A 22,445-nucleotide genomic window follows, 5' to 3' on the forward strand; every position below is an offset into this window, starting at 1 on the left:
ATTTCAGCTGCTTCCTCTTCCTTCACCCTCCAGTCTTCACCTGTCAAGGCCTCTTCTGAGCTAAAACAGAGTGTCAGACCAGCGGCAGCCACGGAAAGGCCAGTGTATCCGCAGGCCAGCAGAATGGCAGCTGGGATATGTTTATTCTGCTCTCTTTCCTAAGAGGGGATGACTGTTGGCTACTGTATGAGCTGCACAAATTGTCTAGTCCTCGGTGGGTACGAATCCTCGAGGAATGAATAGCTGCCTAATGAACAAGCCCATGTGTTTGTCATGTACTCGGGAACGTTGTGCTCGCCTAGGAAGGATGTGACCCTGATTTCAAGAAGCAGAAATGATTCTTAACATGAAAATTCTCTGCTAAAATAGAGACTCTTGTTACACACTATATAGGATGGTGGTAAGATGCTTCGAGCAATTCTTACTTTTGTGACCCTGGGAAAGTCCCTTCCCCTCCCTAGGCCTCAGTTTCCTCCTCTGTAAAATGGGGAGATTGGACTACATGGCCTCTGAGCTCTCTTATGGCTCTAGATCTTTGGGAGTAACTATAGATCTTTGATACTGGGAGTGACCTCAGGCAAATCCTTTGCCCTCCCTAAGCCTCAATTTCCTCCTCTTTAAAATGGGGGGGGGCATGGGGGGGGGCGGTGGACCTGAGGTCTGCCCTGCTGATATGCAACTTATGTGTGTACCTATCAGGAGCTCCTGGTTTCCCTGGGCAGAAAGGTGCCAAAGGAAATGTGGGTGCCACTGGTCCAGTAGGATCGCCAGTAAGTATCAAAGACATTGTAGGGAAAAGGGGTGGGGGAAATGATTCCTGTTTTTTTTAGGGGGGGGATTCATGTGGAAGAGAGTATTTTAAAAGTAGAGCTTTTAAGCAATGAAACCAACTAATCAGCAGGCATTTGGTAATTGATTACTCTGTACCAGCTATTCCAAGGCAGTGCCTCTTAGGAAAAAAACCATTGTTCTCACTTGTTTTTCTTCATTTTTATTTCCCAGTTTCTTCCTCTTACCACTTAGAAAGTCATCCTTTATTATAATGACTGAAAAAGAAAAGAAAAAAGCCCGTTTAGCCAAAGGATATAACTCAGCAACAGATTTTCAAGTGTCTGCAGCGTTCCCCCTCCCTAGCCCCCCACCTCTCAGACAGCCTCTCACAGGGCTCTCTACACAGTAAACACATACATTGCCTCTGAGAAGGTTAAGGGAGAAACAGCATTTCTTTCTCCTTTTGGGTCTTAGGGCCTTCCAGGAGTTCCAGGTACCTCAGGATTGCCAGGTTCAAAAGGAAGTCCAGGGGACACCCTCACTTTCTCAGAAATGAAGGGTGACAAAGGAGATGCTGGTTTCCCTGGGGCTCCAGGGATTCCCGGTTTGCCTGGCACTCCAGGACAAGATGGATTACCCGGGGTTCCTGGCATCAAAGGAAAACCTGTGAGTTCATTCATTAATGCTTTGCTTTTTCAGCAGATTGCTAGTTAAGTATTTTACTTAAGCCAGAGTAGAGACTTAGGCTGAGGCTAACACAGACTATAATGGTAATACTAATCATAGCTAACATTTGTATTGCCAGGCACTGTGTTAAATGCTTTACAATTATTAGCTCATTTAATCCTGACAGCAACCCTGGGAGGTAAGTTCTGTTATGATCTAAATTTTATAGATGAGGAAACAGAGGCAGGCAGAGGGTAAGTGACTTGCCCAGGGTCATACAACTAATACGTGTCCGAGGCTGGATTTGAACTCATATCTTTTTTTTCTTTTTCTTTTTTTGAGGGGGGAAGGCAGGGCAATTGGGGTTAAGTGACTTGCCCAAGGTCACACAGCTAGTAAGTTTCAAATGTCTGAGGCTGGATTTGAACTCAGATCTTTTTTTCCTTTTTTTGTGGAGGTAGTAAGGCAGGGAAATTGGGGTTAAATGACTTGTCCAAAGTCACACGGCTAGTTAAGTGTCTGAGGCTGGATTTGAAGTCAGGTCCTCCTGACTCCAGGGCCAGTGCTCCATTCACTGTTCCACCTAGCTGCCCCTGAACTCAGATCTTTTTGACTCTAGGTCAGATGTTCTACCCACAAGGCCTCCTAGCTGCACTTAAGATCCCCAGTTCTTAGTTGAAGAGACTGTTTTAAGACACTTCTTTCATTTGGACTTATTGTGGGTCAGTGGGAGGTTCTTTTTCTCACCTGGGGTATGGGCCCTCCCCACACCTTTGATATCTGACAAGCCTTGAGTCTTCATTGGGGTAATATTGGGACCCAGGGTATTCAGCTGTGTGACCTTGTGGAAAGGCACTTCATCTCCCCAGGCCTCAGTTTCCTTAACTGTAAAATGAAAATGGCTTTACTAATTGGCCTCTGAGGTCACTTCTGGCTCTGGATCTTGGGGCCTATGAACTATGAATATTGAACATATGTGAGCAGATTTAAGTGTCATCCCCAAATCAGATTTATAACAAAGTTAATCTGACACCTATTTCATGATAAGCATAATTGTTTTTGTGCTGTAGGGTAATTAGATATAAATGACAAGCTGTTCACATAAATGATTGTAATTATGACTCCGTTAATATAGTCGAAGAATGTATTTCTCAGGTCAGTTGGGCTAAATGAGAGGGGGAATGGGTGGGGCCTGAAGCTACTTGGCATAGTCCTAGACCACTAACCCAGGCTACCTAGACTTTTCTCTCTTTGAGATGGTTCTGCCCATGGCACAGGGGTTTTAGCTCCTGGCTAAGAGGTTTGCCAACCTGTCCCCTGATGGGAGCCCCTCCAGGTGGGTAGAGAGCTCTGTTGATAGAACCACACTTGGCTTTGGGTGAGTCAGCTCCCGCCACCTTCAATGGGAGTGCTGAGGGAGAGCAATGCCATTGGGCCACAGGCTTAACAGTACATGGAGTGGAGGACCAGGTGGCATGCTAGCATACCTAGAGGTGGGAGGGCAGGTCTGCAAGGACTGACTTGTATCCCCATCTGGGAAGGTGTGTGGCAACACCTCACCTTCCTCCGCCCCATCTCCCGCTTACCTTTACATAGAAGAAAGAAAGTGAGGGATGTGATTGCAGAGAGTAGCCCATATATTCCACCCTTCCCCCACAAACACACACATGCACTCACACACACACATACAGACACACACACCCCATTTCTCCAACTAGACATTAATTTATATTAACTAGAAAACCCTATGGGATAGTTCAGAGTTGTTAGTCATTCACAGCTTGGTGTGAATTAATTTAATCAGATTGCTATCCTGTCATTAAGCTGAGGAATGGGAGTTTGGAGTGATGAGAGAAAATGAGTTTTGGGTACTTTGTAATAGTGGGGGCTAGAGGCAGCATGATATAGGGGAGAAAGCAAAGGATTTGGAGTCAGTGGGGCCTGGCCATGCCACATACTCGAATGACTGGATGAACTCTGGTTCTGACTTAAAGGACTTAGGTTAAAATCCCATCTTTGATACTACCTACGTGACCTTGGACACTGCCTGGGCCTCAGTTTCTCCTTATGTAAAGTGAAGAGCTTGGACTGGGTGGCATCTGAGATCCCTTTCTGTTCTAGATTTAAGAGTCCTATGTGTGACTGTAGACAAGTCCCTTCCCCTTCCCAGGACCTGATTTCCTCCTCTGGAAAATGAGCAGGTTATATTTGATGACCTCCAAGTCTATGATTCTGTGGTCTTCCTGCAGGACTTTGGGGAGTATATTGTCACAGTGGGTTTGGGAGAGCTATAGGGCATTAAGGTTATCTGGAGTTTGGGAATTGGGGGGAGACAAGGATAAACTATAGGAGAAGTTGGGAAAGGTTGCCCTGAAACTGATAGACCTAAGAATCCAAGGAGCAGAAGAAATGTGTGCATTGGGCTAGTTTATAATGTGTAGAGATAAGGATTGCGTATAGACAGCTTAGCAGGAAAGGAACCATGCTGGAGCTCCCTGCTCCTTTGGAGTCAGCTCTGACCATTAAGACTTTGTGTTTCCATCTTCTATCTTTTCCTTTTCAGGGTGGTTTTGCTTTGAAAGGTGATAGAGGTGTCCCTGGGAAGCCAGGTTTGCTGGGTCTCCCTGGGAGCAGAGGGCCAATGGGTCCTCCTGGTTTGGGCCCACCAGGCCCAGTGGGTAAAAAAGGCATCCAAGGCATGGCAGGAAATCCAGGTCCCCCAGGAGTCTCAGGTAAGTTCAGTCAGGTTTTACCTTAGTGTTGGCAAAGATTTCAGTTTATTTAGGATCTCAGTGATGTGATAATTCCCTCCAGTGGGTTGGATCACAGTCTGTCTGCACCTTCTCATGGTGGGTCATTCATTCCTCCATCTTCCCATCAACCTTTCAGGGAGGGTCTACTCAATATGCTAGGAGCTCAGCCTTTTAACATTCCATAGAGACCAGGGCAATCTCTGGGCTATTCTTCATTTGTTAACTCCTCCCTCAAAATATGACCAGTTCACTTCTTTTTCCAAATTTGTATTTCTTTTTTTAGGTAAACATACATGTGTAGTTATACAAAACATATTTCCGTTTAACAGTCATCTTGTGAAAGAAAACAAATAAAAAAAAACTCAAGAAAAATAAAGAAAGCAAAAAGAAGCATTCTGCATTCAGACACTATCAATTCTTTCTCTTGGGGTGGATAGCAATTTTTCATCCCAAGTCCTTCAGAGTAGCTGATCATCTTACAATATTGCTGTTACTTTGTGCACAGCACATTTCACTTTGCATCAGTTCATGTAAGTCTGCCCAGGTTTTTCTGAGACCATCCTGCTCATCATTTCTTACAGCACAGTAATATTCCATCATAATCACATACTCCACTTGTTCAGCCATTCCCTAGTTGAGCATCCCCTCAATTTCCAACTCTCTGCCCCCCCCAAAAAAGAGCTGCTATAAATATGTTTGTATATGTGGATCATTTTCCTTTTTTTAAATCTCATTTTGGATACTGACCCAGTAGTGGTATTGCTAGGTCACAGGGTGTGCATGCAAACCTACATTTCTTGAATGACATCTCTTGCTTCTTGTGTGCCACCCACTGTTGGCAAAATACCCTGGTTACTTATATCTGTCATAAACGTCTCTCCTGTCCTTTGGTTTACCCACAATTTCGATTCTTCTGTGATTGTGCTGTTCCTTAATTCACAGCAACCATAAAGCAGAAGTGAATAATATTGGTGTTAAAGAGAGAATTTTCTATGTGAGACCAGCTTGGGATCACTGAAGACACTGACATTTCCTAAAGACCATCCAGCCAACTCTTTTCATCCTGTTCAATTCTGAGCTGAATGTACTGTCTAGCTACAGGACCAGTTCAAACACTCTCTCTCCCCTTCCCTCCCTTCCCCTCCTTTCCCCTTCCCCTCCCCTCTTCCCTCCCTCTTCCTTTCTCTTCATTTCTTTTCTCTCTCTTCCTTTCTCTTCTCTCTCTTTCTTTCTCTCTCTCCCTCTTCCTTTCTCTTCTCTTTTCTCTCTCTCTTTCTTTTTCTTCTCTCTCTGTCTCTTTCTCTTCTCTCTCTGTCTCTTTCTCTTCTCTCTCTGTCTCTTTCTTTCTCTACACACACACACACATATATATGTGTGTATATATATATGTGTGTGTGTGTGTGTGTGTGTGTGTGTGTGTGTGTGTATTTTATATACATTTGCCTGTCTCTGAGTCCTGAAGCATTGATAGGTGAGCTCTGATTTTATCTTGCCTAGAATCAGGCTTCTACGCCACTTCCCAGCCAAAGGATATGAACAGTCAGTTTTTCATGAGAAGAAATCTAAGCTATCAGTAAATATACATGAAGAAAATGCACTACTGAGAACTGGTCCTGCCATTCTGGGAAGCAATTTGGAATTAGATCCCCAAAGTCACTAAATTTGGCATTCCCTTTGACTCAGTGATACCACTGCTAGCCTTAGACCAAGAAGAGATTGAAGAAAGAGACAAAGGACCCAAATGTACAAAAATATTTATAACTGTTCTTTTTGCTTTCACAAAGAACTGGAGACTAAGGAGATGTCCATGCACTGGGAATGGCTAAACAAATGATGGCATACAGATGAAGCAGAAGAAATGATAAAAGGGCGGAGCCAAGATGGCAGAATAGAAGCACAAACTTGGAGTGAGCTTCCGCTCCAATTACTTCCAATATATGTAAAAAAATGACTCTAAACAAACTTTAGAGCTACAGAACCGACAAAATGACAGAGACAAACAAATCTCCCCCTGAAGGCAGCCTGGCAGGCCAATAGGAAAGGTCTATTGCACTGAGCTGGGAGCCGAGTGCAGCCCTGTGTGAGCTATGCAGTTCCAGCCCCAGGGTGGCCCCAACCAGCAGCAGCCCAAGCAGACTTCAGGAAAATGAATCACCAGCAGCTTTGGTGGTTTCCAGACTTCTCAAACTATAAACGCCAAAGGAAAAGTAAAAGGCCAGTGTGGAACTCTGTTGGAACGGGGGGACAGAAGAGCGTGGTCCAGCCCTTCCCCCCAGGGCGAGAAGCAGCAGAGGCATGGTGGCTGTGCAGCCCCACTGCATGGCTGCCTCAGGAGCTCCTGGCCTGCAGATGTAGGGGAACCAAGTGACCATTGAGAAGGCAATCACTTTTGCTTTAATCTGCTTGGGTCTGGATCTTAGTCTTGGGTGTCGGTCCTGGGATGTGTGGCCAGTGAGCCAGAGTTTGTGGAGGCTGTAGGGAGGGCGCCCTCCTAATATCTCCAGCAGCTGTGAAAACCCCAGCGATTTGGGACAAAGCTCTCTGCATTCTGGAAGCAGAGTTCTACTGTGGCAAAGAGCTCAAACAGCAAGTAATTGACTGGCAATATGAACAAGCAGAGGAAGCACAAACAGACCATAGAATCCTTTTTTGGGGACAAAAAGGATCAAGGCATGGAGGTGGAGAAAGACAGCAAAATCAGAACTCCTGCATCAAAAGCCTCCAAGAAAAATATGAATTGGTCACAAGCCATGGAGGAGCTCAAGAAGGATTTCGAAAATCAAGTAAGAGAAGTGGAGGAAAAATTGGGAAGAAAAATGAGAATGATGCAAGAAAATCATGAAAAGTGTATCAATAGCCTGCTAAATAGGAGACCCAAAAATACACTGAAGAAAAAAACAGATTAACTCTGGGGAGGCTAGGTGGTACAGTGAATAGAGCACTAGCCCTGGAGTCAAGAGGACCTGAGTTGAAATCCAGCCTCAGACACTTAATACTTACTAGTCGTGTGACCTTGGGCAAGTCACTTAACCCCAAATGCCTAGCCTTTCCCCCTCCAAAAAGCAAACAAACAAACAAACAAACAAATTAAATGGACTAACTCAAATGGCAAAAGAGGCCCAAAAAGCCAGTGAGGAGAAGAATGCCTTAAAAAGCCAAATTTGCCAGATGGAAAAGGAATTTCAAAAAGTCACTGAAGAGAATAACTCCTTCAAAATTAGATTGGAGCAAATGGAAGCTAATGACTTTATGAGAAATCAAGATATTATAAAACAGTTACAAACAAATAAAAAATAAGAAGTCAATGTGAAATATCTCAATGGAAAAACCACTGACCTGGAAAATAGATCGAGAAGAGATAATTTTAAAATTATTAGACTACCTGAAAGCCATGATAAAAAAAGAGTCTAGACACCATCTTTCAAGAAATTATCAAGCAAAATTCCCCCAATATTCTAGAACCAGAGGGCAAAATAGAAATTGAAACAATTCACCAATTGCCTATTGAAAAAGATCCCCCCCAAAAACTCCTAGGAATATTATAGCCAAATTCCATAGTTCCCAGGTCAAGGAGAAAATACTGCAAGCAGACAGGAAGAAACAATTTGAGTATTGTGGAAACACAATCAGGATAACACAAGACCTAGCAGCTTCTACATTAAGGGATCGAAGGACTTGGAATATGATATTCTGGAGATCAAAAGAGCTAGGACTAAAACCAAGAATCACCTACCCAACAAAACTGAGTATAACGCTGCAGGGGAAAATATGGTCATTCAATAAAATAGGGGTTTTTCAAGCATTCTTGATGAAAAAACTAGAACTGAACAGAAAATTTGACTTTCAAATACAAGAAGCAAGAGAAGCATGAGAAAGTAAACAGGAAAAAAAGTCATAAGGAATTTATTGAAGTTGAACTATTTACATTCCTGCATGGAAAAATGATCATTGTAACTCTTAAGACTTTTCTCAGTATAAGGATAGCTGAAGGGAATATATATGTATACATATATGTATGTATAGGAGGATGTATGTGTATATAAATATATATGTGTGGGAATTTGTATGTTTATGTATATGTAGAGGGCACAGGATGAGTTGAACAGGACAGGATGATATCTAAAAAATAAAATTAAGACATGATAGAGGAATTTATTGGGAGAAGGAGAAAGGGAGAGATAGATTAGGATAAATTATCTCATATAAAAGAGGCAAGAGAAAACTGTTACAACAGAGGGGAAGAGCAGGAAGGTGAAAGGGATTGGGACAACCATATTCTCACTGAATTTGGCTTAAGGAGAGAATAACATGTACAATCAATTGGGTATCTTACCCTACAGGAAAATAGGGGGCTAGGGGATAAGAGGGGGGATGATAGAAGGGAGGGCAGACTTGGGGAGAGGGTAGTTAGAAGCAAACATTTTTGAAAAGGGACAGGGTCAAAGGAGAAAATAGAATAAGTGGAGAGCAGGATAGGATGGAGGGAAATATAGTCTTTCACAATATAACTACTATGGAAATTATTTGGGTAACTACACATGTACAACCTATATTGAATTGCTTATCTTCTCAGTGGGGGCGGATGAGGAGGGAAGAAAGAAAAAAATCTGGAACTCAACATTTTAAAAACAAATGTTTTTTAAAAAATGTTTTTTTACATGTAACTGGGAAACAAGATATACAGGCACTGGGGTATAGAAACCCATCTTTCCCTACTAGAAAGTTAGGGGGTGATGCGGGAGGATATGAGAGAGCAGATTGGGGGAAGGGGTTGTAAAGTCATGCCACCTTGTTCTCCTTCTGTCCCTTTTATATGTTGTCTTCCTTAATTAGAATGTAAGTTCCTTAAAGGCACTGACTATTTTTCTCACATTTATTTGTATCCTCAACACTTAGCACAGCTTTTGGCACATAGTAAGAATTTTATAAGAGCTGTATCATTTACTCATTCATCATTCATTTATGGTCTAACTCAATGGGCTACCCGGCTACCTATGTGTCAGTCTGGGTTGTTGCCATTCTTCATCCATTTGTTTTTTTCTGTGTAGATTGTTAGAACCACTCCTTTGAGTGGTTCTGATCTTCATCAAAGAAACTTTGTAATAATTCTGGCATTTGTTGCAAGTAACACATTATCCATAGGTAGGAGCATTTGGAGGACTTCATTTATAGGTCAACAAATCAACAGGCATTTATTAAGCACTTACTGTGTGTCCAACATTGTGTTAAGTATCGGGAATACAAATAAAAGCAGAAGACAGTTCCTGCCCTTAAGGAGCTTACATTCAGTCAGGAGTGTGATATTGATGAGCTGAGGATCACTGAACAAAGTTCTCTCTATGGCTGCATTTCTCAAGGAATCTTGTATAAGCTTTACCTGCACAAGCGGCCTCTTGTCCTACAAGATCTCATTTTGCTCTGCAACATTAACTCTTTCTTAGACTCAACAAACAATAAATCTTCTACCTCTTGTTGAGTTGTGTGAGTGTGAAGATGTTCTCCACTAAATAAAATCATTTGCAAAAGTTTGCTTCCTTTGTTCCCTTCCTATTTACATCAAAGATACCCTTGGTGTATATGTGGATGAAAGAATGAACAGCTCTTGGATCTAGAGCTGGACATAATCTCAGAGGCTCACCTCCTTATTGTATCGATGAAGAAACTCAGGCTAGAGGAGGGGCATGCTCAATGTCACAAAGATACTAAATTATCAGTGCCAAAAGAGTAATTCTCACAAAGATTTTATGGACCTAAGAAAGTGGGCATATGGGTCAGTATTTATTGATTTCCCTTCACTTGCCTTTTTATTTTGGAAATAACACTCTGCGATTATTTTCCCCAGCCATTTGGTATCTTCTCCTCTTTCAGATATCTTGAGAATCGACCCCTTGATGCTTTCAAAATTGTGTCACCTCCAGCATGGGTTTATTCTGGGCATTCTTGGTCTGGTACAGCTGCTTTTCCTTTTTTTTAATTGTCTTTAGTGTCATTTCCACTTTCTCATATGGCATGTTGGGAGCTGAGGAGTTTGAGTGCAAATGTGGTGATTCCAGTGTTGTTGATGATGAAAATAGTTTGTTATAGAAATGCTAACAAATCTGTTCCATTTTGGTGTGTCTGTTGTCCTTCCAGTTTCATCTATAAACGCCCTTGGGATGATGTGGCCTAGTTTGGTCTGAAGCCAAACTTCCTGCAGCTTTATCTGCCTTTCCACCACTCTTCACCCTTATATGATGTGCTACTGCTTATGATCTTTTGTAAAACATGTTTTATTGCTGCTTTTTTCATCACTGTCATTTATCAGTAACTGCCCCCAATATATCTCTCCCTTGTAACAAAGGAGTACAATAAAGGAGAACAAACCAATACATTGACACCTGTAGTCCCTCATCTCCCAAGAGGAGGCAAGTATGTTTCAGCATCAGTCCTCTGGTAGGAAGGTTGGCTCTTAAATTGATCTAAATTCAAATATCTTTTAGTACTTATTTCCTTTACATTGTTATGATAATTGTATATATTTTTCTCTCTTAAAAATAGTTTTATTGGTATCTAATTTTATATTGAGATCATTTATGATTATTACTTCCTGCAACCTATTTTTAATCTCTCTCAAAAGAAAAATGCCAGCTACAGCAATTAGACACAAAAAAGAAATTGAGGAAATAGAATAGTCAGTGGGAGGGTTGGTCTCGTAACAGAGGAACAGCACAGCAACTTTGTCTGAGGATGTAGGCAACATTGTGCACCCGAAACATTTCCAGATCCAGTATTTATCATCATAATTGCTCAGATTTTGACTTCCTGTTAGTATTCTCTTTGTTTTCATTATTGTAGTCTTCTGGTATATTGTTTTCTTGGTTCTGTTTATTTTACTATGCATATGTTCATATAAAATTTCCCATACTTCTCTGTATTCTTCATATTCATTGTTTCTTAAAGTATAATAATATTGTATTACAATCACTTATCACAATTTGCTTAACCACTTTTTTTATTAATGGACACCCATTTTGATTTTAGTTTTTTAAACTACCATAAAAAAGACTGCAATGATATTTTGCTACATTTGAGACTTTTCCCTTTGTCATTGACTTCTCTAGGATATATGCCCAATAGTTATATCTGAGTCAGAGGACATGAACAATTTAGTCCCTTTTCTCATATTGATCCATATTATTTTTGAGAATAGTTGGAGCAATTCAGCTCCGTTAACAATGTTTCAGTGTGCCCATCTTCCCACAGTTCCAGCATTGATTATTTCTATCTTTTATTGTTATTTTTTTGGATGCAAGGTAAAATCTTAGAGTTACTTTAATATATATTTATTGTGAATGGAGTATCTTTCTTATGGTTTGTGATAGTTTGCATTTTTTGAAAATCATTTGTATCCTTTCATCAATTTTCTGTTGAAGATTGGATCTTAACCTCACATATTTGTATCAGTATATTCTGTCTTATATCTTGGATATCAGACTTTTATATGAAGATTTCCCCTCAATAGACCTTTCTCTTCTTAGTCTAATTACTGTGATTTAATTTGTGCAAAAACTTTCAGCATTTTATATCATCAAAGTTGTCCATTTTATCTTTTGTAACCACTATCCCTTATATAATTTGGGGCTTTCTGAAAAACCATAGTTCTGAAAGGTACCACCTTCCATTCTCCTCTGATTTTTTTATATGACCATTTATATTGAAGTCCCCTATCTATGTTGGTCAGAACCTAATTTTTGCCAAACTCCTTTCTGGTTTTCCTAGCTGTTCTGGTTGAATACAGAATGCTTATCCCAAGAGTTTTGTTGGGGGGTTAATGAACTCTATGTTCAGTTGTTTTGGGGTCTTGCTTGTCTAGTCTGCTCTATGGATCAGCTTTTCTTTGTCTTACCTCGTACCAAAGAGTTTTAATGACTACTACTTTGTGTAGTTTGAGATCTGGCAATGCCATTCCTGTTTTGTTCTAACTTTTTTTTCATTGTTTCCATTGAGATTATTGACCTCCACCATATGAGCTTCATTGTTATTTGGTCTAGTATTATAAATGAACCCCTTTATGTGTAGCACCATAATTTTTATTTTATTGGTGTAAACCATCTATGACCAAAGGATATCTTTCCAATTTTTTAAGCCTTTATTTCTGTAGAAAGTGTTTTGTAGTTGTAATCATGGAGTGGGTTTCATTAAGTTAACTTCGAAATATTTTATGTATTTTGTAGTTACTTTGAAAATACTTTTTTTTCTATTTCTGCTTTTTATTAGTAATATACAGAACATCTGGTTATTCTGTGGGTTTATTTTGAATTCTGCTATTTTACTGAAGCTGTTAATTGTTTGGATTGATTTTTTTTGTTGTTGAATCTCCAGAATTTTCTAAGTAAACCATCATGTTGTTTTGAATGCTTTTGCCTCCCCATTCCCTATGCTATCCCCTTAATTTCTTTTCTGCATCTAATTGTTGTAATTGGCATTTCTATCACTGTGTCAAATTAGACCAGAGACACTAGACTTCCTTGCTTTATCCTCATTCTTAATGGAAAAATTTCTTATGTTTCTTTGTTACAAATAGTGCTGTCTGGGGCAGCTAGATGGCGCAGTGAATAGAGCACCGGCCCTGGAGTCAGGTGGACCTGAGTTCAAATTCAATCTCAGACACTGGACACTTAACTAGCTATGTTACCTTGGGCAAGTCACTTAACCCCAATTGCCTTGCCTTCTCCCCTCCAAAGAAAAAAAAGAAAAAAAAACTAATAGTGCTAACTCTTATTTCATATGGATACTTTTTCTCATGTTAATGGAAGGCCCTTCCACACCTAAGTTTTTTTGTGCTTTTAATGTAAATGAGTGCTGTATTTTTCAAAGACTGTCTGCAGCTACTGCTATCATCTTGTAATTTTTATTTCTGTTGTTAATATGATTTATTTATAATTTCCCCAATGTCGAAACTTGAATCTTACTAAAAATCAGACATGGTGATAGTGAATCTTTTTTTGAATTCATGACTATAGCCTTTTTGCTAGTATTTTAGTCACTGTCTTTTGTTGCTTTCACCACTCTGCCATTCTCTCAGGCTCTTGTCCTTGATCACTTCTGTCTTTTAGAGCCAAACTCCTAGAAAAGGTTATCTAGTCTGCTTTCTTCACCCCGAAATCTCTTGAGATCTTGATTGAAATTTCCTTCTCCAAGGTTATCTTTGATCTCTCACCTGCTAAACCCAACAACTTTTCTCCTTCCTTCTCATTCTTTTTGTTCTCCCTCATCCTTTAGTATTGTTATCATCTCCTCCCTCCTTCCAGGCCCTTAGAACACTGCTTTCTTTATGGGCTCTTCCTGCTTTCCTGACTGCTCCTTTAATTTTCTTTTGCTGGATAATCATTACCTTCTTGGCTGCTAACCAAGAATAGCCCCCAAAATTCTGTCCTGGCCCCTCTTCTCCCTCTCTACTCTCTCACTTGGTGATATCATCAGCTTCTATAGGTTTATCATCTTTCTACAGATGACTCCCAGATCTATATATCCAGCCCTCATCTTTCTTCTAAGTTCTAGTCTCATAACTGCCTACTGTACACTTTTACCTGGATGACTCATAGGCATTTAAAGTACATTTCCAAAACAAATTCATTATCTTTTCCCCCCAAATCTATCATCTTTTCTCTAAATTTTCCCATTTCTGGTGAAGAATTTGGCTCAACCATCCACATGGGAAAAGCCAAATGGATGAAGAATATTATCTAGATTATCATTTGCAGTTGCATTGACTTAACTAAGAGATGTTACTTTTCAGTGTACATATCTTAGACAGATGCTAAAAATGATTGGCCTTGGCCCAGAATTGAACAGAAGTAGGAGAGTGGGCTGACTAGCCTTTAGGAAATTGGGAGGTTCCTTTAATGACTTCAGGTTTCTTTTTTTTTTTTAAGCAATCGGGGTTAAGTAACTTGCTCAAGGTTACATGGCCAGGTGTTTCTGGGTGGGTGCCAAGTGTCTGAGCCTGGACTCGATCCCCAGGTCATCCTGACTCTGGAGCCGGTGCTCTTACTCACTGTGCTATCTGGCTGCCCCCTTCAGGTTTCTTTTTGAAGCAGAAGTCCATATTTTAAATATCAATATTCTTTGGGGGTTGTTATATTGCTGGCAGTCTACAAAGGATTGAAGTGGGAGATCACCCAGGACATAGGTGGAGAACCTGCAGCCTTCTAGGTCCTTGGGTGTGGTCTTTTGACTGAGTCCAGCTGAGACCAAATCCTTATATTAAGGGGGTTTGTTCTGTGAAGTTTGGATTCAGTCACAGGGCCACCCTTGAGGACCTAGAGAGCCACATGTGACCTCTAGGCCACAGGTTCCCCACCCCTGACCCAGGATATAACAGAGAGGTAGACCTCTGAAACTGAGCATAAACAAAACTGAAGTCATTATTTTTTCTCCTAAACCCTACTCCCTTCCAAACTTCCCTATTACTATCGAGGCCATCACTATCCTCCCAGTCCCTCAGACTCACAACGTAAGTTTCATCCTCAACTCCTCACTATCTCTTTTTTTTTTTTTGCTTTTTGGAGAGCAATTGGGGTTAAGTAGCTTGCTCAAGGTCACATGGCTAGGTTTTATGTGTGTGTTAAGTGTCTGAAGCCGGATTCAAACTCAGGTCCTCTCGACTCCAGGACCGGTGCTCTACTCACTGCGCCACCTAGCCACCCCTTCCTCACTATCTCTTAATCCTCCCATATCCATATGTGGCCCAAATCTGTCAATTCTACCTTCGTAACATCTTTAATGTACCCCCATTCACATTATTCTCTGACATTGCCATCAGCAATGGCCTGCTGGTGGGTCTCCCTCCTTCAAGTCTCTCCCCACCTACTCCATCCTCCATTCTATCCATCCTGCAGTCCATCCAATCTTCCAGTCCATCCTCCATTCAGCCACCAAAGTGGTTTTCCTAAAGCACAAATCTGACAATGTCATCCCCTCCCTCAATAAACTCCATTGACTCCCCATACCCTCCAGAATTGAATATAAAATCCTCTCTTTGGCATTCAGAACCCTTTATAACTTGGCTACCTACTTTTTCAGTTTTCTTATACTTTACAGCACATCATGTTATTCTACCATCCAGTGACACTGACCTCTTTGCTGTTTCTCACACAAGATACCCTGTTTCCTGACCAGCCTATTTTCTCTGGCTATTCCCCATTCTGGAATTTCCTCCCTCCTCATCTCCATCTCCTGGCTTCCTTCAAGTTCTAGATAAAATCTCACCTTCTAGGGGAAGAATTAGGAAATGGAATTGTTCCATCTCCCTTATTTCCAGTGCCTTCCACTGACTATTTCCAGTTTCTCCTATCTGTACATAGTTGTTTGCGTGCTGTCTCCCATTTGGCTTTGACATACTCCTTGAGGTCAGGGACTGTTTTTTACCTTTCTTTGAAACTTTGACTATTAGACACATAGTAGGCACTTAATAAATGTTTGTTGGCTGACTGTGAGCAGGCTACAATCCAGTACAAAAACAGAAGTAAGAAGAAGAAGCAATATAAAGGATGTGACACAAAATGTGCACAATTTGAAAAAGCAGCTGAGCTGGTCACGTGGCAAAAGTGAGGGTCAGCCCATGGGTCACTGGTTTCCTTACAATGTCAGGAGAACTGGAGAACTGATGGGAGGACATGGACAAGAGTCCTGTAAGTTGGATGGCCATCTGCACAGAGGGAATTCATTAAGTCATATTCACTAGAGTATTGAGGAATCTTTGAAAATGTCTATTGATCATTTAATTTTGCTTAAGGAGAAACCCAACAGACCCTCTGTCCCATGAGTGCTCTCTCACTTTCAGGTGCCAAAGGTGATCCAGGTCCGATTATATCCCAACCAGGGCCTCCTGGCTTGCCTGGCCTACCCGGCAGGGATGGAGATGTGGGTCCTCCAGGTAGGAAGGGAAATCTGTGTCACTCTAGAATCTATAACATTTGACATCTCACAGTGGAATAGAAGCTAGATATTCCTCAATAGAATGTAAGCTCCCTGGGGGCAAGGGACTGTTTTATTTTTGTCTTTGTAGCCTCATCATTGGGTGAATTCTTAATAAATACCTGTTGATTGATTGCTGCCCTCTTAAAATTGCCATTATTTCTCTCCAGGTGACCCAGGGCTTCCAGGTGTACCAGGCATGCCAGGAATCCCTGGTAATAAAGGAGAACCGGGTAGGCCTGGCACTGGTCTTCCTGGACCACCAGGCCTCAAAGGTATGTGGTGGACCCCTCCCCTCTCCCCCCATTTCTTTTAGACAGCATTCTGGTCTAACCCTCCTCTATTTATGAAGCCAATTTTTTGAGGCCTGTCACTGACAAGACATGAATCTATGGCCTATAATAAGGGGGGAACAAGCACTCTTCTTGCACGTAGAAACTAAAATAATATTTTCTTTTGGCTGTGCTTCTCCTCTGAGTTTCTTAGGACTGTTGTTTTGAGGAATTGCCTGCAAATTCTGCTGTGTTCTCACAGCATTTGTTCTCTTGAAGTGGTTGAGCTGAAAACAATTCCCAAATGTATCCCTAAAGGGTTTGGGAGAGAGCAGATTTGATTTGTGTGTGTGTGATTTGGGGGATTGATTTTCTAGCTTTATTTACCAGAATGTTATGTGGGGAGTTAAGTTCTTTACACAGGCAGGCCTCAAATGGGAGGGGAAATGGTTCCAAAGCCTGTTGGCGTAATTCACTTCTTACATGTTGCTGCATTTTAAAATTATAGCCCCCATTTAGTTACAATTTTTTTATTGATATCTTTTTGGTTTTGCATCACATTCATTTCTCAATATATGGAGGAACATCCCCTACCCAGAGAGCCACACCTTGTAATAAAGAATGGGAAAAATGTGGGGGGAGAACAGTCTTGGCAAAACTAATCAACTTAGAATCAAGCAAGCTATTGGCCACAGGGCTTCATGTACTTTGTTCCTTACCTTGGCAGAGAAGGGAGGACCTCATAGCTCTTCTTTGGGTCTAAGCTCCACCATGATAATGATGCAGAACCCTGGGGGGGGGAGTTTGTTTGTTTACATTGTTGGGGTATTGTTCTTTCTGTTGTTTTCCTGGTTGGGCTTAGTTGACTCTGTGATATTTCTTCTAAATCTTCCCATACTTCTTGGTACACATCCCTCACAGGGCAGCGATATTCCATTACATTCATGGACCACAATTGCTTTAGCCTTTCCCCAAACAATGGTCATCTAGGTTGTTTCTAGTTCTTTCCGGCTACAACAAAAAGAGCTGCTATAAATATTTTGGATAGACATCGATCCTATGATATCATTGATGTATGGAACTCATGGGTGAGAAGACATCTTCTACCAATGCAGGCTAGTGCTTTTCTCTGCAATTTATAGTCTTTGACAATTGCCTGAGGTGATTGCAGGTTGAATGACTTACCTAGGGTCACCCAGCCAGGACATGTAAGAAGTGGAACTGAAGCCAGGTCTTCTAAACTCCAAGGCTGGTTTTCTACCCACTATGCCACGGTGCCTGCTGTATACAGTACCTGTCTTTGTGTCTGCCTTTGATCTCCTTGGGATATATGCCTAGCAGTGGGATCCCTGGGTCAAAGGATATAGATAGTTGAGTTGTTTTCTTAACCAAATTCCTAATTCTTAGCCCCCATTTTATTATGTAAGCACAGTCACTATAATGATAAGGTTGGATTGTAAAATAAAGGTGATTCAGTGGAGTGGGACATCCAGTGAGTATCCTTACCTAATAAGAGTATCATGTTTGTCCTGAAAGCACACTCTTCTTGTTGGGGCCAGTACATGAGCAGGGGATAAACATATGAACATCTGTCTCTTTTTGATACCAACTAGAATGTTTTCTTTGGGAATCTGTTATTCCTGATTTTGCAGGTTACCAAGGAGTGCCGGGGCCTTCGGGAACCCCTGGGGCACCTGGAAGACGTGGTCTACAAGGCCCTCCTGGGCATCCTGGCTTCCCAGGTCCAAAGGTTTGGCTTGCTCTTCCTCTACTTGCTTTGGCTTCCTCCTCACCATTCTTTCATTCCATATGTTGGGATTGTCCTTTCTTTCAACCCTTGAACCTCTAAAAATTGTCCTAGTGGTTATGTTGGGAGTGTGGAGCTTTGGTGCCTGCTATTAGAATCCTCAGTTATCTGATTGGATAAATGAACAAAGATGTCTGAGCCGTGTCAGTGAACCCTTGCCAGATGGCTTTCTAATGAGGAGGGAGAGTGATGATGAATGTGTTTCTGAGACCTTCCCATGCTGGGGCCCACCCTCCCCATGCTATTGTGGACATACTACATAACACTGGGAGTGGCTTCCCAACATTTTAACCCCACTTCTTGGAGGATGGTGTCTCCATTCCCTAATTATAACTTAAACAATCTCAAAGGCCTTCTCAGTTTCCTAAGTTAAACCACAATGGTGTTTAAGTGACCAGGCTGTTGAAATGTTTTTCCCCATGTTGAATCTAAACTTCCTCTCCTTCATGATTACTCCGTGCTCTGTGAGGCTAAAACAGCTGGCCTGGAACCCTAAACCTCAGGACAAAGCCCTCTGTTGGTACCCGCCGCCCCTCACTTAGCTCTTGCTTCTTCTGACACTGAGCTCTCTCCTGGGGCAAGCCTGACTAGCCTGGTTCTGGTTGTTTTCTCCAGTATACCAATTATCTTTCCTTTTGTCTCTCTTACAAAAATACCAGTAATTGCTAAGAGGAAGCCTGGTATAGTAGCTAGACAGTCCTGCCTCTGCTGCACACTGGCTAGGTGACCTTGGCAGCAATTGAAGCCTAAACTCTCGGTGCCTCTACAAAGGGCAATGAAGGGAATGTCCTTGCTGGGAGCTCTCTATGCCAGTGAAATCAAAGGCCAGAGCTCCCTATTACCCAATGGCATGGTTACCTTTCTTTGGCATATCCATGGCAAGGAATAAACACCAGGAAAACAATGTCTGACCTTGTTCTTTTCTTCCTTCCCTCACATGCTGAATCTGAAGGGAGAGCCAGGGGTTGGCCTGCCTGGGCCACCTGGGCTCAAGGGACTCCCGGGTCTCAAAGGAATACCTGGTCCAAAAGGCAGCACTGGTTTCCCAGGGCCCCCAGGCATGCCAGGGCTTCCTGGCTTGGATGGGCTGGCTGGGCCAAAAGGTATGAACTCTATTACTTTCTGCTCAATTTGATGAGCTTTTTGGGAGATTTATGTGAGGAACATTCCAACTAGCTGAGAAGCCCACCTTTCCTGTCATATTCACATTTACAGAATTAACCAATCATCTCATTTTGGGGGTCTTTTTGGATGGGGGAAGGCAGGGCAATTGGGGTCAAGTGACTTGCACAAGTTCATACAACTAGTGTGTATTATATGTCTGACGCTGGATTTGAACTCAGGTCTTCCTGACTGCAGGACGGGTGCTCTACTCACTGTGCCACCTAGCTATACCTTAACCATCTCATTTTATGTGTGAGGAAACTCAGGCCCAGAGAAGAAAGGACTTGCCCAAGGTCATGTGTCAGATCCTAGATATAGAGCTAGAAGTGACCTTGTCCACCTAGTCCAACCCCCTCATTCTACAGAGGGAGAAACTGAGACCCAAGTCGGGGAAGGCTACATAGAGAATAAGTGATAGAATCAGAAATGAAATCCTGGCCTTCTCATTCCAAAGCCAGCACACAATCCCCTCCTTGTCATCTAGGTATTTGTGGGAGTAATGACAATTTAGCTGGTTTGACACTTTATCGATTACAAGTTATTACTTCCCTCCTGCTCCCAAGCTAACGGGAGGCCTCAGTTCCTTGCAGCAAGTAAGGTTGCCCCATACCATAGAAGCCCCCAAGTCTGACATAGCCAGTGTAGCTGCCAGAGAAGGCCTCAGCCCGAGACCACCTCCCATTCTTGGTTAAAATCACTCATTAACCTTCGCTGGTTGAAACAGCTTGAAACTCCATGACCATTCGCAACACTTGATGAGCTCCCCCAGCTGCGGAATCATGGTCCCAGTGTTACAAATCCAGACATTTCACATGACAAGCCACATAACGAATGACCTCCTTTTGTGAATTCCACACTCCCTTCAACTCCCTTGTGTTATCTATTTATAACATGACCTTGAGAAGGGAACTTGAGGCCTATTTGAAAATTCTGGGTACCTGACTGGGCTCCTCGTCAGTCTTAGGCAGGAAATCCAGGGTCCCCTCAAAGGAATCCTTGAATATTAAGGGACAGTATGGTATGGAGGAGTGGGTACTAGGCTTTGAGCCAGGAAAGGATCCTGGGTTATCCCCCCTGCCCCTCTTTCTACTCACTTTGTGGCCCTGGAGGAGCCTAGGTGCACAAAATCGGGGGACTGGAAGGGCTTTCAGTGGTGATTTGTTCCAGCCAATCCCAGTCCCCCTTGCCATATGGTCAGTAACTAGCCCATCTTCCGGAGACAGTCCATCCCACTTCCGGGGAAATCTGCTTTTCAGGACGGTTGACCTGACAGAAAGCTCAAATTTGTCTTATTAAAAATTCTACCCATTGCTCCTGGTTCTGCTTTTGGAGCCCAAACAGAACGAGCCTAGCAACTTCATTCATACAATGAGCTCTTCACGTACGCGACCACATCTATTTCTGAGTCTTCTCTTTAGGCTGAACATCCCCTGTTCCTCCAGGCATCAGTAGTCAGAAATGTCTATGTGTCCAGGCACCATGCTAAGTGCTGAGAATGCCAAGAAAAGCAAAAGACAGCCCCTGGCCTCAGGAGCTTACATTTGAATGGGAGAAGAGAACGTTAAAAAGGAGTTGGAACAGCGGAGGAGGGGGGTGCTGATGAAGTCCTACAGCAAGATGGGAAACTACGAGGCATCTACCCTGGGCCCCCTTCTTAAAGAGAGGATCCTCGCACAGCATGAACTCAAGGCCCTTTGCCAACCTGGCTGCCACCTCTTGGCCTTATCTCTGTCCTTCTTTCCTAAACTGTGGTGACTAGAACTGAGTAGAAAACTCCAGATGGAATCTGACCAAGGCAGGATCCTGTGGGACTCCATGTGTCAGGGAGCTGTGCCCCCTGCTGCAACCTAAGATCGCTTCGGCTTCCTTGGCCGCTCCATCAACTTGCTGATTCACATTGAGCTTGCAGCAACATGACCCTAGATCTTTTGCAAAATGCTCTCTACCCATGCTTCCCCCCACCTAGTCTAAGGCACTTCACACATATTGATTGATTGATTGACTGATTGTTTGATCAGTCTTATAGTTAAGTTTTTGAGAACCCAAACGTAAGACTCGACATTCATCCCAATTAAATGTAAGCTTATTCGGTTTGGCTCCATGTTCAAGATTTCTTTGGATCCCGGTGCTTTTCTGTCCAGTGGTTTTGTTCTCCCTCTCAGCTTGGTGTCTGATAAAATCAGGTCATCTATCCTGGCCTAAGTCACTGCTAAAGATGTGAAACAGGCTGTCCAGGGCCAAGCCCAAGCCCCTGGGGCGCTCCACTGGAGAGCTCCTGCCAAGCGGATATCAAATGACTAATAACTCTTGTTTGAATCCACTCATTCAACCGGTTTAGAATCTAACTATAGTATCACCTGGCCAACATTTCCCCATCATTCCCACAGAAATGCCTTGAGAGACTTTATCCAATGCTTTTCTGAAACCCAGGTAAATGACATCAGCAACATTCCCTTACCCTACAGGTTTATTGTGTGAAGAAGAAAAATGAGGTGAGTCCAGTGTGCCCTGTTCCTGACGAAGCCTCTTTCTCATCACCACTTCCCTTTCTAGACATTTTTGGACCATCTCTTTAATAATTCCTTCTGGAATATTCCCAGAAACTGAAGTCAAGTTCACCAGCCTGTAGTTTACAGACTCTCTCTCTCTGTCTCTGTCTCTCTCTTCTCTCTGTCTGTCTGTCTCTGTCTCTCTCTTTCTCTCTCATCTCTGTCTTTCTATCTGTCTGTCTGTCTCTCTCTCTCCTGACCTCTCTCTCTTTCTCTCTGTCTCTGTCTCTGCCTCTCTCTCTCCTTCTCTCTCTCTCATCTCTCTGTCTCTGTCTCCATCTGTCTGTCTGTCTGTCTGTCTCTCATCTCTCTCTCCCTATGTCTCTCCCTCTCTCTTTCTCTCTCTCCTCTCTCTCTCTCTCTCACACACACACACATCTCTCTGTATCTGTCTCCATCTGTCTGTCTGTCTCTCCTCTCTCTCTCCCTATGTCTCTCCCTCTCTCTCTTTCGATATTTTTTGAAAAACGGGATATTTGTCCTTGTCCAGTCACATAGTATCTCT

General features: G+C 42.4%; 1 protein-coding gene across 1 annotated transcript in view; it reads left to right on the plus strand.

Annotated features, from left to right (window-relative positions):
• Positions 1-22,445, plus strand: part of COL4A5 (collagen type IV alpha 5 chain) — a 211,520-nt gene that overhangs the window by 90,400 nt on the left and 98,675 nt on the right. Inside the window, exons 19-25 of the mRNA XM_069100381.1 lie at positions 700-770; positions 1,246-1,437; positions 4,001-4,169; positions 16,015-16,107; positions 16,319-16,423; positions 18,073-18,170; positions 19,180-19,330. Coding sequence (XP_068956482.1) covers positions 700-770; positions 1,246-1,437; positions 4,001-4,169; positions 16,015-16,107; positions 16,319-16,423; positions 18,073-18,170; positions 19,180-19,330 — 879 coding nt within the window. The remainder of the gene's footprint in view (positions 1-699; positions 771-1,245; positions 1,438-4,000; positions 4,170-16,014; positions 16,108-16,318; positions 16,424-18,072; positions 18,171-19,179; positions 19,331-22,445) is intronic.

This window comes from Petaurus breviceps, unplaced genomic scaffold (assembly GCF_028583685.1).
Source record: "Petaurus breviceps papuanus isolate PSGF00001 unplaced genomic scaffold, PetGlider_PUasm1.0 400, whole genome shotgun sequence".
Lineage (NCBI taxonomy): Eukaryota > Metazoa > Chordata > Mammalia > Diprotodontia > Petauridae > Petaurus > Petaurus breviceps.